The 17,445-nt window shown below is 38.5% G+C and overlaps 1 protein-coding gene across 4 annotated transcripts in view; it reads left to right on the top strand.

Moving 5' to 3' along the window:
• OTOP1 (otopetrin 1) overlaps positions 1–17,445 on the top strand; it is a 79,196-nt gene that overhangs the window by 5,629 nt on the left and 56,122 nt on the right. For 3 of the 4 annotated variants that reach the window (XR_015729244.1, XM_034432904.3, XM_034432905.3), the window contains exon 1: positions 11,574–12,452. The exons of the other annotated variant lie outside the window; for it this stretch is intronic. Coding sequence is in view for 2 of the 3 variants with exons in the window: in XM_034432904.3 (XP_034288795.2) it covers positions 12,020–12,452 (433 nt within the window). In the remaining variant the exon portion in view is untranslated. Of the gene's footprint in view, positions 1–11,573; positions 12,453–17,445 lie in introns of those variants that run through there. 4 annotated transcript variants of the gene reach the window in all.

The raw sequence follows: 17,445 nt of genomic DNA, 5'->3' as shown, positions 1-17,445 counted from the left end.
TGGCGTTATAATAGCGGCTAATAGGTGTAGGAAAGGACGGAAGAAGAAGATTAAGGCGGAAGTTATAAAGCAACAGAACCCGATTAGAAATTTGTCTGTTTTGGATTGAAAATACTTGGAGAACTTTAAAAAAATTAGAAGAACTAAGAACCCGAAAAGATTCTTTCTCAATTTGGAAACTTTAAAGGGAGGAAATTTTTTTTAAAAAAATGAAGAAAAAACTGTAATAGAAAGGACTGGTTAAAGACTTTAAATTGAAACTTAATTGGAACATAACGTGGAAATTGGACTATATAAATCTGGACTGAATTTGAAATTGATTTGGTGTATATAAAGGTGAAAAGAAAGGGGAAAAAAGTCAAATAAGTAAAAACTATTAAAACAGACTGCAACCAAAATGGGTGCCTTTTAAACTCGTCAATTGTAATTGTGGATTGTAGAGAGCCATCTTCAGGAGGAAAAAAAATCGTTATAACACTGAACTTTTGTTTTGGAAAAAGAAAAAAAATTGGACTTTGAAAGAGATAACAGCATGTGAAAAATTTTAAGGAGTGTTTGTTTACAAGCATTTTGGCTTGGAGAGAAAAAAAGGATTATAACGTAACTTCAATTGGAACAATATCAATTTAGAAAGAACAAAATGGCACAGGAATTGAAGGAAATAATGATAACGATATACCTATCATTGAAAATGGAAATAAGGGAAATGACCACAATGTTGCATGGAAAATGGAAACTTGATGACCAAAAAATTGACTTAGGATACATTCAAGCTGACAAAGAAACAACTAATGAGAAGCAAGGAAAAGAGACTGAAAATAAAGAAGAGGACAAAGACAAGGAGATTGATTATGGAAAATTAAATGATTATGTGGGTAGTAATAATAAAAAAGAGAACTTAAAAAATTACATTGGGTTTAACAATGGAAAAAAATAGAAAAAGGGGAAAGAAACAAAAAAAGAAAAGAGGATGGAATAGAAAGAATATAAAAAACTGAAATGATTACAGAGAAAAGAAAAAAAGGGGAAAGGGATGGAAAATAATAGGAAAGATACAGCAAAATAGAAGAGTATGATTTTAAAAAGCAAAATGATTATACTGGGATTAACAGTGGAAAGGTAAAAAGGGAAAAGAGAGTTCAGGATTTTAAAATACAAAAGAAAAGGGGAAAGAAAAATTAAAATAAAATAAAATAAAGATAGAAAGGGAGAAAGAAATGGAAGAGGAATATGGGGTAAAGGAAATAAATACTAGGGAAAAGATGAAATTGTATTTTTAATGAAGTGATTTTAAAACCATATGGAAGTCAATACGCAGAAATGAACTGTATTTTTAATGAAGTGAGTTTAAAATATATGGATATTTTTATATTTATTTATAATTTATAAATTTATAATTTAGGGATATTCAGACTCAACCCCTCCAAGACTGAGTGGCTGTGGATGCCGGCATCTTGGGTTTCAGGCATCCCATCTCTTTTGATGGGTGGGGAAAAACTTGCACCCATTGATAGGGCTCGCAACTTGGGTGTCCTCCTGGATGCTCGGCTGTCCCTAGAAGACCACCTGACGGCCATGACCAGGGGGGCCTTCGCACAGGTTCGCCTGGTGCGCCAGTTGCGCCCTTTCCTGGACCGAGATGACCTTCGCACTGTCACTCATGCCCTGGTTACTTCTCGCTTGGATTACTGCAATTCCCTCTACATAGGCCTGCCCCTGAGATGCACCCGGAGACTCCAGCTGATCCAGAATGCAGCCGCACGGGTTGTTACGGGAGCCCCTCGTTACTCCCATATAACACCCCTCCTGCGTGAGCTGCACTGGTTACCAGTGGTTCTCCGGGTCCGCTTCAAGGTGCTGGTTCTCACCTATAAGGCCCTACGTGACTTAGGTCCGGGATATTTCCATGACCTTCTCCTGCCTGCCTCCCACCATCCTGTTCGCTCACATAGGGCTGCTCTCCTCAGGGTTCCGACAGCGAGCCAATGTTGTCTCGCGGCGCCCAGGGGTAGGGCGTTCTCTGTGGGTGCTCCTACCCTCTGGAATGAGTTGCCTACCGAGCTCCTTCCATCAGGACCTGAAGACTTGGCTGTTCAAGCAAATATTCTGACTTTTATTAATTATTATTTATTAGTTAATTTGGATTAAAATGGGATTTTGTTGTACATGTTTTTAACTTGTGTTCGCCGCCCTGAGTCCCTCTGGAGAAGGGCGGCATATAAATACATGAAATAAATAAATAAAATAAATAAATAAATATATGATGAATGTAATAATTGGAATATTTTTAATTAATGAAGGGTATTGTAACAAATGGAATATTCTTAATTATATAGTTGGAATTTAACTAAATAAGAAAAGAAAGTTGAAATATTGGATTATGAACTACCCAGATATATTTAACTGGTTTTTGATAAAAATGTCGAAGTGTACTATCTGGAACAATTGATAAAGAAAAAACTATTTGAGATTGGAATAAGAGAAAGAAAATAATTGGGAATTGTATTATATTATATGAATTTAAATGTAGAGGTATTGGAGTAAGATTGATACTTAATTGATTTTTTATTGAATATGCTTAATTGTTGAAATGTATTATTTGGAATAGTTAATAAAAGAAACATTGGTGATTGGAATAAGAGAATTTAAGGTAATAATTGGGGATTGTATTATGTTATGTGAAGTTAAATTTAGGGGTTCAAATTTTAAGGAGGGAAAAGAAAAAATGAACTATATTAGGATGAGAAGTTAAGATGAAGGGTAATATTGGTTTCTTAGAATTAGAGAGAATAAATGATTTGAGAAAAATTATATATAAAATTGTGTTAAAGATGAACAAAAATCTGTATAAATTTAAAACCGGGCCAATATTCTGTTCAGAAAAGATGCATTGTATGTTTGTTTGTGTGTTTAAAAAATAAAAAAAACTTTACTAAAAAAAACACAACAGCTGGTCTCAGGATATAATTACAATACATAAATTCTGTGATGAAAACTTAGAGTCTTTATTTATCAACTGTAAACCATTTTACTCTCCATGTGAGTTTTCCTCATTTCTCCTAATTGCTGTGTATGTTCCTCCACAAGCCTGTGTAAACAAGGCATTACGAACTCTAGCTGACCAGATTTTGGAGGCTGAAGCCAAATACCCAGATTCACTGGCCATTATTTTAGGTGATTTCAACAAAGGTAACTTAAGGAAAGAGCTTCCAAAATATTTTCAGCGTGTCAGTTGTCCCACTACAGTCAAGAATACTTTAGACCAGTGGTTCTCAACCTTCCTAATGCTGTGACCCTTTAATACAGTTTCACATGTTGTGGTGACCCCCAACAATAAAATTATTCCTAAAACCATTGAAAATATTTGTTTTCCGATGGTCTTAGGCGACCCCTGTGAAAGGGTCATTCGACCCCCAAAGGTGTCCCGACCCACAGGTTGAGAACCACTGCTTTAGACCATTGCTACACAGCACTAAAATATGCTTATCAGTCCTTACCACGAGCAGCTGTGGGACACTCTGATAATTGCATGATTCACCTTGTACCTGCCTACAGACAAAGACTTAAAACCATGAAACCAACAATTAAATCAGTGAGGACCTGGACTAAGGAGGCATAGCTAAAGCAACAGGCCTGCCTTGACTGCACTGATTGGAATGTTTTCGAAAATACCTCTGCAGACTTAGATGAACTTACAGATACTGTAACATCATATGTCAGCTTCTGTGAAGACCTATGTGTACCCACCAGGAACTTGTGAATACACAGTAACAATAAACCTTGGTTCATAGCTACCCTTAAGCAGCTATGTCATACCAAAGAGGAAGCCTACAGAAAAGGTGATAGAATGCTGTACAATCAGGCCAGAAACGTATTAACAAGGGAGATCAGAACAGCAAAAAGAAGCTACTCTGAAAAGCTAAGAAATCAGTTCTCAACAAACAAGCCAGCAAACATGGAAAACTCTTAAAAATATCACCCATTATGGCAAACCTCCTTCCCAGGCTGAAGGAAATCAACAACTGGCAGATGACCTTAATGTGTTTTACTGCAGGTTTGAAAGGAAACTACAGCCACCTATCTCCACAACCCCCATCCTAGACACACCAACAACAGCCAAACCTTCTTCAACTGACCCCATCCCATTGGGTTCACAACCCCTGGTGATCACAGAAAAGGAAGTGCAAGATCTATTTCGCAGACAAAAGCCAGGAAAAGTCCTACAACATCTTGAATCTCCAAAGATCTATGCAAGGGTCCTCTTTGTAGACTTTAGTTCAGCATTCAATACCATCATACCTGACATTCTTCTAACTAAACTAAATCAGCTAGCGGTACCTGAATACACTTGTAAGTGGATCACAAGTTTCCTAACAGACAGGAAGCAGCAGGTGAAGCTAAGCAAAATCACATCAGATACCTATACAATTAGCACAGGGCCCGCCCAAGGATGTGTGCTTTCTCCTCTTATCTCTATATACCAATGCCGATCCATCTGTTAAATTACTGAAGTTGCAGGTGATACAACATTTATTGGTCTCATTCGAGTCAATGATGAATCCGCATATAGATGGGAGGTTGAACAACTAGCCTTGTGGTCCGACCGGAACAATCTGGAACTGAACACACTCAAAACCGTAGAAATGGTGGTAGACTTTAGGAGAAACCCTCCCCTACTACCACCTCTTACAATACTAGACAACACAGTATCAACAGTAGAGACCTTCAAATTTCTAGGTTCTATCATATCGCAAGACCTAAAATGGACACCTAACATCAAAAACGTCATCAGAAAAGCACAACAAAGAATGTTCTTTCTGCGCCAACTCAGGCAGCTCAAATTGTCCAAGGAGCTGCTGATACAGTTCTACAGAGGAACTATTGAGTCTGTCATCTGCACCTCTATAACTGTCTGGTTTGGTTCTGCAACCCAACAAGACAGACACAGACTTCAGAGGATAATTAGAACCGCAGAAAAAACAATTACTACCAACCTTTCTTCCATTGAGGACCTGTATACTGTAAGAGTCAAAAAGAGGGCTGTGAAAATATTTACAGACCCCTCACATCCTGGACATAAATTGTTTCAACTCTTACCCTCAAAACAACGCTATAGAGCAGTGCACACCAAGACAACTAGATACAAGAACATTAATTTCCCGAATGCCATCACTTTGCTAAACAAATAATTCCCTCAACACTGTCAAACTATTCACATTAGGCTGCATTACTATTGCTATTAATCTTCTCATCGTTCCTATCACCCATCTCCTCCCACTTGTGACTGCATGACTGTAACTTTGTTGCTTGTATCCTTGTGATTTATATTGATATTGATATTGATTGTTTCCTAGTATGATTTGATTACTTATTGTACCGTATGACTGCCACTGGGTGTTGTGCCTTGTGATTCTTGACGAATGTATCTTGTCTTTTATGTACACTGAGAGCATATGCACCAAAGACAAATTCCTTGTGTGTCCAGTCACACTTGGCCAATAAAGAATTTTATTCTGTTCTGTTCTGTTCTATTCTGTTTCCCATTCCCATTCATCCATAGTAGGAATCGAAGTGTCCTTCCATTTCTGTGCTGCTGTCCACATATATAATAACAAAGTTCCAAATTTTTTCTCTATTTCTTTTTCCATTAGGCCCAAAAGGAAAAGTTCTAGTTTCATTTTTATCTCCATTTTCAAAATTTTCTGTATTAAAATATGAATCATACTCCAATTTTTTTTTCCTTTATTGCACGTCCACCATAGATGATAAAAAGTCCTTTCTTTACTTTTACACTTCCAACGTTCATTTAACATACCTTTATACATCTTAGATAACTTATCTGGTGTTAAATACCAACGGTACATCATTTTACAGAAATTTTCTTTTAGATTATAATTTAATGTAAATTTTAAACCCTTCGTCCACATATTTTCCCATTCTTCAAGCATCACATTATATCCAAAATTCCTTGCCCACTGAATCATACAATGTTTTACATGTTTTTTTCCAAATTCAATTTCAATAACATTTTATAGTTCTTAGCAATAATATGTTCATTGTTGCCACATAATAAAATTTCCAATTAATTTTTAACAAAGTCAAATCCATAGCACTTTTTGTCCAGTTTAAATCTTTCTTTCAGTTGTTGATAAGTAAACCAATGGCAAACATAACCTTCTGATTCAAGTTCCTCTCTTGGCTTTAGTATTGGGTCACCAGAGTTGAAAGATAAAATTTTACCATACATCAACCAGTCTGGCTTCGCCACCATTTCTTTTCTAAAAAAAGCTTCCAGGGATGACAGGCAGCTTCATAGAGAACCTTGTATTATATTTATTCCAAACTCTTAGTATGGCATGTGTAACAAAATGATTATTAAAATCAACATTAACTTTACTTTATCATACCATAAGTATGATAATGCCATCCAAACCTTAATTCATGGTCCTGTAATTCAAGTAACCTCTTATTCTGGGAGACTCAGCAATTCGTTTGCTCAGATCAAACAGCATGCATCAAAATACAATTTAATATCTGGTAGATGCAAACCCCCTCTTTCCTTAGCATCCTGCAGTAGCTTATATCTAATTCTTGGTTTTTTCCCTTGCCATATGAATTTAGAAATGTCCTTCTGCCATTATTTAAATGGATTGTCAGTTGTAAGTATTGGTAACGTCTGAAATAATTTATTATTTATTTAGTGTATGGCTGATCACACACAATATTAAAACACTTCATTTTTATAGGTTAAAACAATTTTTAAAAAGCAGTAAGAAAACCTAAGAGGAAAACAAAGAACATTTCAGAGTTTAATGTCGAGTTTGGAGATCCAGTCAGTAGCTGTCGTTGTTATGCAGAGGAAGTCCCTAAAATCTCCTGGATACCTTCTGTTAGAGCATTCCCTCACTATATGTTGGATAGTCTGTCGGGGGGGCCCGTAATTACATTGCGCTGAAGGTGTCTTTCCCCATTTATACAAGGAGTTGGCACACACCCCATGAGTCGTTCTAATTCTATTGTATGTCACCCATGTGTGTCGGGGTAGATTAAATCCTGGAGGTATACTATTAGGATTAATATGCTCAAAAATATCTTGGGGGGAATAGCTACTCCACGCTTCCATCCACTTTTGTGTGGTGTTCTGATGATCGGCCAGCAGCTTAAGCGCTGTCAAGAGTGGTGGATTTTTTGACTTTAATCAGCATCTTAAGAGATCAGGAATGTAGCCATGAATGGGTAGAGAGGAATTTAACAGGATCTTACTATACTCCCGAATGAGAGCTTCTTGTCGTCGTAAGTGCGGGGGAAGTATGTGACTAAGAACTGGTAGCCAGTAACTAGGTGTAGATTTTGTGCACCCAGTAATTAGCCTCATCGTATGGTTAAGTTGAACATCAATAAGTCCTGTATGTGAGCTGTTTATCCATACAGGTGCGCAGTATTCTGCTGCAGAGTAGCAAAGCCCGAGGGCTGCACATCGAAGAGTTGGGGCTGAAGCTCCCCAAGTTGTTCCGCATAGTTTTTGTAGAATGTTATTTCTGCTGTTAACCTTGGCAGCCATATTCTGAATATGTTTTTTAAAAGACAGAGTCCTGTCTAAGGTGACCCCCAGGTATTTTGGTGTTGCCTCATATGGGAGCAGTTGTTTAGGTATACATTGAGTTCTCTTTTTGCCAATTTGTTGTTAAGGTGAAAACATGATGTAACTGTTTTACCTACGCTTGGAATTAACCTCCATTGGTGGAAGTATGTGCTCAAAGTTGTAAGGTCGGCTGTTAGTATGCCTTCTGTAGCTTCGATGTCCTTGTGGCTATATGCTAATGCCAGGTCATCAGCATAAGAGAACTTTGTTGATAGCGTGGGTGGTATATCAGAAATATATAAGTTAAATAGAGATGGGGCCAGCACGGAGCCCTGAGGGTGTCCGTTATTCAGGTGTCTTTGCTTTCTGATTTTGTCACCCATGATGACTTGAAAGGTCCTTGCTGAAAGCATGTTATTTATTAGGCGACCCATAGTCCTACAGGGGACAGCGTGGAGGAATTTGCTTAATAGGCCCTCCCTCCATACTGTACTATATGCTGCTGTGAGATCCACAAATACAAAAGATGTTTTCAATTTATTCTGATAGCTGCTTTCAATATGGCTTGTAAGACTAAGGACCTGATCAACACAGTTCCGATAAAATCTAAACCCAGCCTGTTCAACCGGTATTTGTTCGTTAATTTTCTGTTCAATTCTGTTAAGTATCAACCTTTCAAGTAGTTTATAATAGACACTTAACAGAGCAATGGGGCGATAGTTTTCTGGCTTATTGCTTTCTTTTCCGGGTTTTAATATGCCGATTACCTTGGTTCTTTTAAATTCTGGAGGGAGCTTACTGGAAGTTAGGATATCTGTATAAAATTTTTCCAGCTGTTCTCTTGTGCGAGGTCCAGATTGGATGATAAATTCTGGCATTACTCCATCAAAACCAGGAGATTTTCCAGCTTTGACATTCTTCAGGGCAGTGTCTATTTCAGCTGCTTGGAAGGGTCGAGCGTATTCCTGGTTAGGCAATCCCAGAGTTTTTAGATGCTTTAGTTCTCTTTTCATTAGTTTAGTATGTTTCTTATCATGGGGTACTCTAGTTAAGTTGACAATTCGAGTTGCTACTTGATCTGGAGTAACCTCTTGTTGTTTACGTTGAGCTGGTTGGTCTCCTTCCAGTTTTCTCATTAGGCTCCATGCCTTCCTGCTTGAGTGTTTAAAATATAATCCAGACGTAGTTTGCTCCCATTTCTGCCTACGTGCCAGGTCAAGATTATGAAGAATTTCATCAGCTATCTTAGCATCATCATTCTCTAAAGGTTTTTGGTACAAGTTTTCGCAAGTTTCATTCCATCCTGGGATATATTCCTTACGGAAGCCACGTGGGATGGATTTTTTAGCTGATGACATAATTGCTCCAACAAAGAAATAGTAGCTGTTACTAGTTGCCGGAATACGTCCTATTGTGTTCTCAAGGTCCATCGTGTACTTTTCCCAGTTAGCCTTCTTCAGGTTCCACCTTGGTCGAGGTATAGATCTAATAATAGGTATCTTTATTCCTGTCTTAATGATGACAAGTCTATGTTGGCTATGGGGGAACATTGGTAGCACTTGTCGAGAGGCAGGTATAGGTTTGAAATAAAAAAAAGCATCTTTGGTAAAATATTTATCTTGATTACAGAGATATAATAGATATCAATAGTTGGAATGTGTGGGAGTAGGAATACAGAGGAGAAGCCAAACTTCAAACAGCCATGTTTATTACAGACAATGACTCAGTAAAACCAGCATGCAATTTCCGGCTGATAGCCCCTTTTAAAGGAAAACTATCAGCCTTTAACCAATAACATTAAAATATGTCCCACACCTGCGTGGCAGAAGAAAAGTCTCTGCTCACGCCTGCGCGGACATAACAATAGTGATGTGCAATTTATCCCATCTTTGTAAATTCTGTTTAATATTCCTCCAAAGAGGGACATAATTGTTTTGAAACAATTTTATATTTGTATTTGTTAACATAACCCCCAAGTATTTCACCTTTTTCTCAACCCTAAAACCCGAGTTTTTGTTCAATATATCACTATCCTGAGAAAGCATATTGATCAACATTGTTGGTTTCTGTTTGTTTATTTTGAAACTTGCCAAAGCCCCAAAGTTATTCAATTTCCTCATCAAATATTCTATATTATTTTTGGGTCATGTAAAAATATAACCAGATCATCAGCGAAGGCCCTCAATTTATAAACTTCTTTGTTAATATTTATACCCCTTCTTTTTTCACCTTTTAGATTAGATCATCATTTATAACAATGTTTACATTTATGTGTAGATTGCTTTAGTTCCTTGGATAAAATTTACTCCAAAGTCCATTTCTTCCAACAACTTAAATGTAAAAGCCCAATTTAGGTTGTTGAAGGCCTTCTCTGCATCTAAAAATATTAAGGCAGCCTGTTCCTCATTATGAAATTGTAAGTATTCAATAATATTTAAGACAGTCCTCACATTATCTCTTAGCTGTCTTTTCAGCAGAAAGACTGCTTGATCTTCATGTATATATGCTTGTAGAATCTTCTTTAGTCTTTCCACCAGAATGGTGGCGAAGAGTTTATAAGAATTTATATGCCGCCCTGAGTCTTCGGAGAGGGGTGGCAATTAAATTAAATTAAATTATTAAATTAAATTAAATTAAATTAAATTAAATTAAATTATTAAATTAAATTAAATTATTAAATTAATTAAATTATTAAATTAAATTAAATTATTAAATTAAATTATTAAATTAAATTATTAAATTAAATTAAATTAATTAAATTATTAAATTAAATTAATTAAATTATTAAATTAAATTAATTAAATTATTAAATTAAATTAATTAAATAATTAAATTAATTAAATTAAATTAAATTAAATTATAACCCTTGTTTAATAATGAAATTGGCCTATAATTTTTTTGTCTTTAATTAATAAAGAGGAAAATGAAATAGAATTTGATCTTGATAAGATATACAGAATAAACTCCAGGTTTGCAGCTACAAGAAAGTTACCAAGGGTTGTTCTAAAACCGGAGCATGCGCCGGAGCACCGAAACCTGGAAGAGAGCAGCTGGCTGGTGCGCATGCACAAGGCGGCCAGCTTCTCTTCCCGGTTCCATCGTGTGCATGCGCACTGGACAGCTACTCTCTTCCATGCATGCGCTGGCCAGCTGGTCTTTGCGTGAAGACCAGCTGGCCAGCACACATGCGCATGACGGAACCCAGAAGAGAGTAGTTGGCTGGTGCGCATGCGCGCGATGGAACCTGGAAGAGCAGCTGGTGATGGTGCGCGTGCCCACAGAGAGCTCTGCATGCACCTCTGGCACACATGCCATAGGTTCGCTATCACAGTTCTAGTTCATTTTGTAAGGAGAATAACAAGGGATTAGGTTTTGGATTGCCATTTTAAATACAGGGTGAAAATGAAAAATATAAATATAAAACTGGATGCAGTATTCCAGGTGTGTTCTTTATAAAATGGAATTAATACTTCATGAGATTTTGATTCTATGCCTCATACAACCAAGGATTGTATTAGCTTTTTAAGCTGCTGCTGCACACTGCTGGCTCATATTTAAGGGATTGTCCAAAGGACTCAAAGTTACTGTTACTCTTACAGTTACTGTTTTTGAGCCAGGTTTCATCTAATCTCTACTTGTACCTTCGGTTTTTCCTGCCTAAGTGTATTTGTCATATGAACCTGTTCTCTGTGTTCCTTATCTTCTTGAATTTGAGAAGTACTTAAGTTATAAATATCCGTGTCACATCATTTGATATTTTGATGAAGTCATATTTAGTATTGTCAGCCGACGGTCCCTACTAACGGTCCCTACTAACGGCTCCTCGCCTTCCGAGATCCTTCGAGAAACACCAGTCTATTGGGGGCGCCCTGCCAGAGGGCACCGGCTGCGGTCTTCCTTAAAGGAGCGTCCCTATCCGTCCAGGTTCCCTCTCTGCTCCAGCGACCTAGCTGCGCAGATTCTCCGGAGCGCCGCCTTCACCCAACCGACATTGGGAGCAGTCTCCCTTCAGGCGCAGTTGAGCCGAGGAAAAGGGGTCGCAGCCCAGAATCTACGGTGACTGAAACCCGATGCTTTCAGCGACCCGCCCAATGGCTCTGCGGCTTCTCCACCCCATAAATACTCCGCGGAGACAGTCCTGGGAAAGGAACCTCTTGAGGAGGATAGCAGACAGTAGAGCAGGAAGGCGGCCGCTACGGGGAGGTCTTGCTGCTGAGCCGGAACCGAGAGCGCTTTCCGTCCGTCAATCCGCCTTCTAAGGGCCCAAAGAGCGGAGGACGTCTCCGCCGGGAGAGCAATTGGCGAAGCGCGGCCCCTGGGAACATAGGCAGGTGCGCCTGGCCGCCTCTCCGCTCCGGGGATGCTTCCGTGCTGAGCTGGCCCGCACCCGTCGGCCCTCCAACAGTAGGCATCTCCGGGCAAAAGCGTTTCTCGCCCATGGGTCTCCAAAGAAGTCACTTCGAGTCCGCCTCGACCGGCCCAAAAATCCGCGCCCAGACCAGCTCCACGGCGGATGGCTGGGAACTGGAGAGGGCGGTCGAGGAACCCCAGCCTCCGCCAAGCCAGCGCCCCAGAGGGGGCGAGGACCGCCGATGGCCTCTGCTGTCCGGGGGCGGACGAAGCTGTCCACAAAAAAGCGCCGAGACACTGAGCAGCCAGTACGGGCTGCATCTCCTGCTGGCCGGGCTGCTGTTGATGTTCGCCTGGGCGGTGCACGCTGTCGGGGTGGCCAAGAGTGCCGTCCTGGCCTACCTCCTCTCCCTCATGGCGCTGCAGCTCCTCTGGATGGCTTGGTACCTCTGCCGCCGCTGTGCGCACAAAAGGCTCATCCAGGACAAGGACACCCAAGCCGGGGCACGTTGGCTCAAGTGTGAGTGGGGCGGGGGCGGGGGCCCGGAGAGAGGGCCTCCGGCTGGGAAATGCGGACAGCCGCTTGCCAGGCTACCCTGGGAACAGGAACAGGTCCCGGAGGAAGCAGCGGCGGAACGTTCCCCACCTTTGCTGCTGCTTAGAAAGCCGCACAATTTTCTTCGTGTAGGCAGTGACATTTTAAGGGTGGAGGCTCTTGGGTAATGTTTGGAATGGAGCATGTGAACTCTCTGCTCTTGATGTCAGGAAGAACAACTTGACTATAAAACTGTAGGCCAGTGGAATGGGATCTCACATGAAATGCTGGCATTCTCCTTGCTAGAGGTCTAGACTGGTGGGCATAGAGGTGGTAGAACAAGTTGCTCAACTTTTGGAGGCCATGAAATAGTTAAAATTCTGTAGTTATTTGGTACAAACTTGGCTGCATTTGAGTGAACTTTTCCCTCTTAATCCTGCACAGAATCCAATGCAGTACTGTATGTAAAGCCCCTTCTTTGAGAACCCTGCACCAGGTACAGAATGTACTATGTGACCTCCAAGGGCCATTCTAGAAAAAAAAAAACATTGGCTGGCCATTAGGAGTCCAGCTGGACCCTATGCATATTTATTTTGACTAGATGACTATAACAAATATACTGATTTAAACTTGATTTATTTTTTAAGCTAATTCAATAAAATCTCAGTTTAACAACTCCCATTAGGGATTTATACACAACAAAGAAATGTGGATATCCCCTGCAATAATGAACATATCTTTTGATGAGGCATTTACTTACCTTCCTTAATCCCTATTGATTAACATCTCTTCCCAGACAGTGTATAAAACTGAAATATTACTTAAAACTTTGTTTAAGGGAATATGGTAGTTTGTTCATAATAGGTGTGCATAGAGTTGCTGCCCTGGATTCTAATCCAAAACAAAGGCCCTGATTTAAGTGGGGCGCCCTTTCAGGTAATATTTTCCTGAGGATTTGGGGAAATTACATGTTGATGCTTCAGCATATGCATTCCTATTTCAGCAATTCAACTGAGATTATGCTTCATGATTCCAAATTTTATAAGAAAATGGTTATAGAAACAAGAATGCAAAATCCATAGATTTTTTGTTTACTTTCGTAGATGTTTTGGAAGAAGTTAAATGTTTGTTAAAGCTCAAGATGGGGAGTCTCAGAATGGTGATATCTCCGCACAAATGTGATGTGTAAAAAAGTTTCACTCTCTAAGTGAAGGGCCATTGAGTCCAGTGTACACATACTGTACACATTTTTCTGTTTGTTATCATCCTTCATAAGAACCAGAATGATAGTATTTTGGAGCAAGTATTTTAGTGTAGCCTGTAAAATCATCAATAACATAACTTTGCATTACCAACTACAAGCATCCTACTTATTGGAATAAATATCCTCCTAAAGGTAAGTTAGAAACCCATTGCAAAATTCAGCAGAAGATGAACTACTTCTGGAGTGGAAATGGGATGATGAAACAAAAACTGTTTTTTAAGAAAGAAAGATTTAAGATCTACTGGTATTTTGTCAACAAATAATGGGAACACCACCAAAGTTAGGGGGTTAATTCTTTTCCTCGTGGCCTTGCTCAAAACTGTCCATTATCCCTAAAGAAGCTGATTTTTTTGGTGGGGTGGGTGCATGGAAGATAAGTGTCATGCAGGAAGTTGAACAAGCTTTTTTTTTTTTTTTTGCTATTCTTTTAGTACAAAAAATGCTAGGTTGCTGGGAATACCTGGCAGATGAAAATTAGGAAGCTTGTCTCGCTTTTTTTTTATTATTAAAAAGTTTTACAGAAGGTTTACATATTTATTCCCCCCCTTCCCTTCCACCCCCACCCCCTCCCCTCCCTTACCCCCACCACCCCTCCCCACACCCCTTCCCCTTCCCATCCGCCCACCTCCCCCCCTCTTCCCAGAACAGATTACAGGGTATAACATTCAACAATCATAATCCATCCTAATCTAAATAATTATAACATTCAGCATCTCTTATTCCTTCAATTCCCTAATTACCCTGCTAACTTAATTACCTAAAAACACACCAAATGTCTACATATTTATTCATAACCTATCTGCAACTTCTTTTTTTTTTTTATTGAAAAAGTTTTACAATTACATTTTCTCCCCAGTTTCTCCCCCCCCAACCCTCCCTAACCCTCCCTAACCCCCACTAGCCCACCCCTCCCCCCCCGGACTTCCACAAAATATAATCCAAATCAAAATCCCCTTTTTATAAAACTTGAACCCCTCCACCCCCTGTATATTTTTCACATCTTCACAAAATTCAAATATTCTATCTCTATATAATACTTTCAGTTAAAAGCTATCTGATATTTTCTAGTTTGATATTTATTCTGCACATAATCTATCCACTTTTTCCACTCCCATACATAAGTCTCTTGTGAGCGATCTTTTAAATATGCTGAAATCTTCGCCATCTCTGCAAAGCTGGCCATCTTCAAAGTCCATTCCTCAATAGTAGGCATAGCTTCATTTTTCCAATATTGATCGATCAGTAATCTCGCTGCTGTTATCATATACAATATCAACTTTGTTTCACCCAATGTAAAACCCTTAACTATACCCAATAAAAACAATTGTGGAGAAAACTGAATTTTTTTCTTCAAAACATTCTGCATAACCCACCAAATTTTTATCCCAAAAGCCTTCACTTTCTTACAAGTCCACCACACATGATAATATGTGGCATCTAGGCAATCACATCTCCAGCATTTTGGTTGAACATTAGGGTACATGCACGACAATTTCTTAGGGTCTAAATGCCATCTATAAAACATTTTATAAAAATTTTCCCTCAAATTCTGCGACTGTGTAAATTTAACATTCTGAACCCATATTTTTTCCCATGTTTCCAACATCACTGGTTCTGCAAAATTTTGTGCCCACTTTATCATGCAATCTTTAACCAATTCAGTTTCTGAATCCCTTTCTAACAAAACATTATAAACCCTTTTAATATGCATTGGACCTTTCTCTTTTATATGTCTAACCAATTCTTCCTCATGCATCATTATACCAGTTTTTTGGTCCTCTTTCCATCTCAATTAAAGTTGATTATACTGTAACCAAGTTAAATTAATCCCTTCTTCCAACAGCGTTTCTAAAGTCTTCAGTTGCCATCTGCCCGCATCTGTAAAAAGAACTTCTTTATATAAACCCCCCCCCCCGAGTGACATTATATTTGTATTCCACATGATATGACCAAGATCCAGCCATAACGGTATTTTGTAATCCCATTTGAGTCGGTGCTTCTTCCAAACTCTCATCAAAGAGTCTCTAAGTATGTGACTTTTAAATACTTTATCCACTTTGTTCTCATAAAATAAGTAAGCATGCCAACCAAATTCAAGATCAAAACTTTCTATATTCAATATTCCAGTCTTTTTCCTTCCAAACCAATCACTTGCTTGCGTCAAAGCTGCTGCTTCATAATATAATTGTAGGTTTGGAAGTTTAAGGCCTCCCCTTTCTGGAACATCTTGCATAATTTTCAGTTTAACTCTCGGCTTTTTCTCATTCCAGACAAACCTATTCAGTCCTCTTTGCCATTCTCTCAGTTGTTTATCACTTTTAAGCACCGGAATCATTTGAAACAAAAAAAGAAATTTTGGCAAAATGTTCATCTTAACTGCTGCTATTCTTCCAAGTAAAGACAGCTGCAGTTTTTTCCAGGTCTCCATATCTTTCTGTACGTCTCGCCACAACACCTCATAATTATTTTGGAACAATTTCATATTTGATTCTGCAACTTGAACTCCTAGATATTTGACCTTTGGTACTATCTCAAAACCTGCCTTGCTTTCAAGTATCTGCAACTTCTTATTCCGATATTTACTTTGGATATAATCTATCCATCTTCTCCAGTCCCTTAGGTATCTTTCACTTGAATGTTCCTTCAAGTACGCCGAGATTTTTGCCATCTCCACTAGGTTTGTTACTTTCATTGTCCATTCTTGGATTGTAGGTAAATCTTGCTTCTTCCAATATTGTGCCACCAACAATCTTGCTGCAGTTATTAAATTCAAAATCAAATTAGTCTCTATAACCGTACAATCCGTAACTATACCCAGCAGAAACAATTGTGGTCTAAATTTTAACCTCTTTTTAAGAATATTTTGTAAAATCCACCAAATTTTTATCCAGAACGCTCTAACCTTTTTACATGTCCACCAAATATGAAAGTATGTAGCATCCTCACAATCACATCTCCAACATTTTGGTTGTACATACAAGATAGTTTTTTTGGATCTAGATGCCATCTATAAAACATTTTATAAAAGTTCTCCCTTAAATTTTGCACTTGTGTAATTTCACATTTCTTACCCATATTTTTTCCCATACTTCCATCATTATTGGTTGTTCAAAATTCTGCGCCCATTTTATCATACAATCTTTAACTAGCTCTGTTTCCGAGTCTATCTCTATCGATATATTATACAATCTTTTTATATGCATTGAACTTTGATCTCTAGTTTGTTTTATTAAATTTTCATCGCTTTGTGTAATACCAATTTTCTGATCTTTTCTCCATCTGGCTTGTAGTTGTACATACTGAAACCAAGTTTGAATTATTTTCTCCTCTTTCAACACATTCAAAGGTTTTAATTTTAGTATACCTCCCTCCATATTAAGAATATCTATATATGTAATTATATCCTGTCTGCTTTCTATACTCGTATTCTCTATTGCGTGCCTGGGTACTGTCCATATAGGTATCTTTTCATTTAACTTATATTGATATTTCTTCCAGACACGCAATAAAGCATTCCTCAATATATGGCTCTTAAATGCTCTATCCATCTTTTTATCATACACTAAGTAGGCATGCCAGCCGTAAACCAAATCATGCCCTTCAATGTTCAGAATCCTTCCATTTGTTAAATTAATCCAATCACTAATTGCTGATAAGACAGCTGCTTCATAATATAATTTTAAATTGGGCATTTTCAGCCCCCCTCTTTCTTGT

The sequence above is a fragment of the Pantherophis guttatus genome, chromosome 8 (assembly GCF_059756535.1).
Source record: "Pantherophis guttatus breed Tessera chromosome 8, ASM5975653v1, whole genome shotgun sequence".
In the NCBI taxonomy this organism is placed as follows: Eukaryota; Metazoa; Chordata; class Lepidosauria; order Squamata; family Colubridae; genus Pantherophis; species Pantherophis guttatus.
The sequence above is the reverse complement of the archived record's forward strand: the minus strand, read 5'-3'. Positions and strand labels throughout refer to the sequence as shown.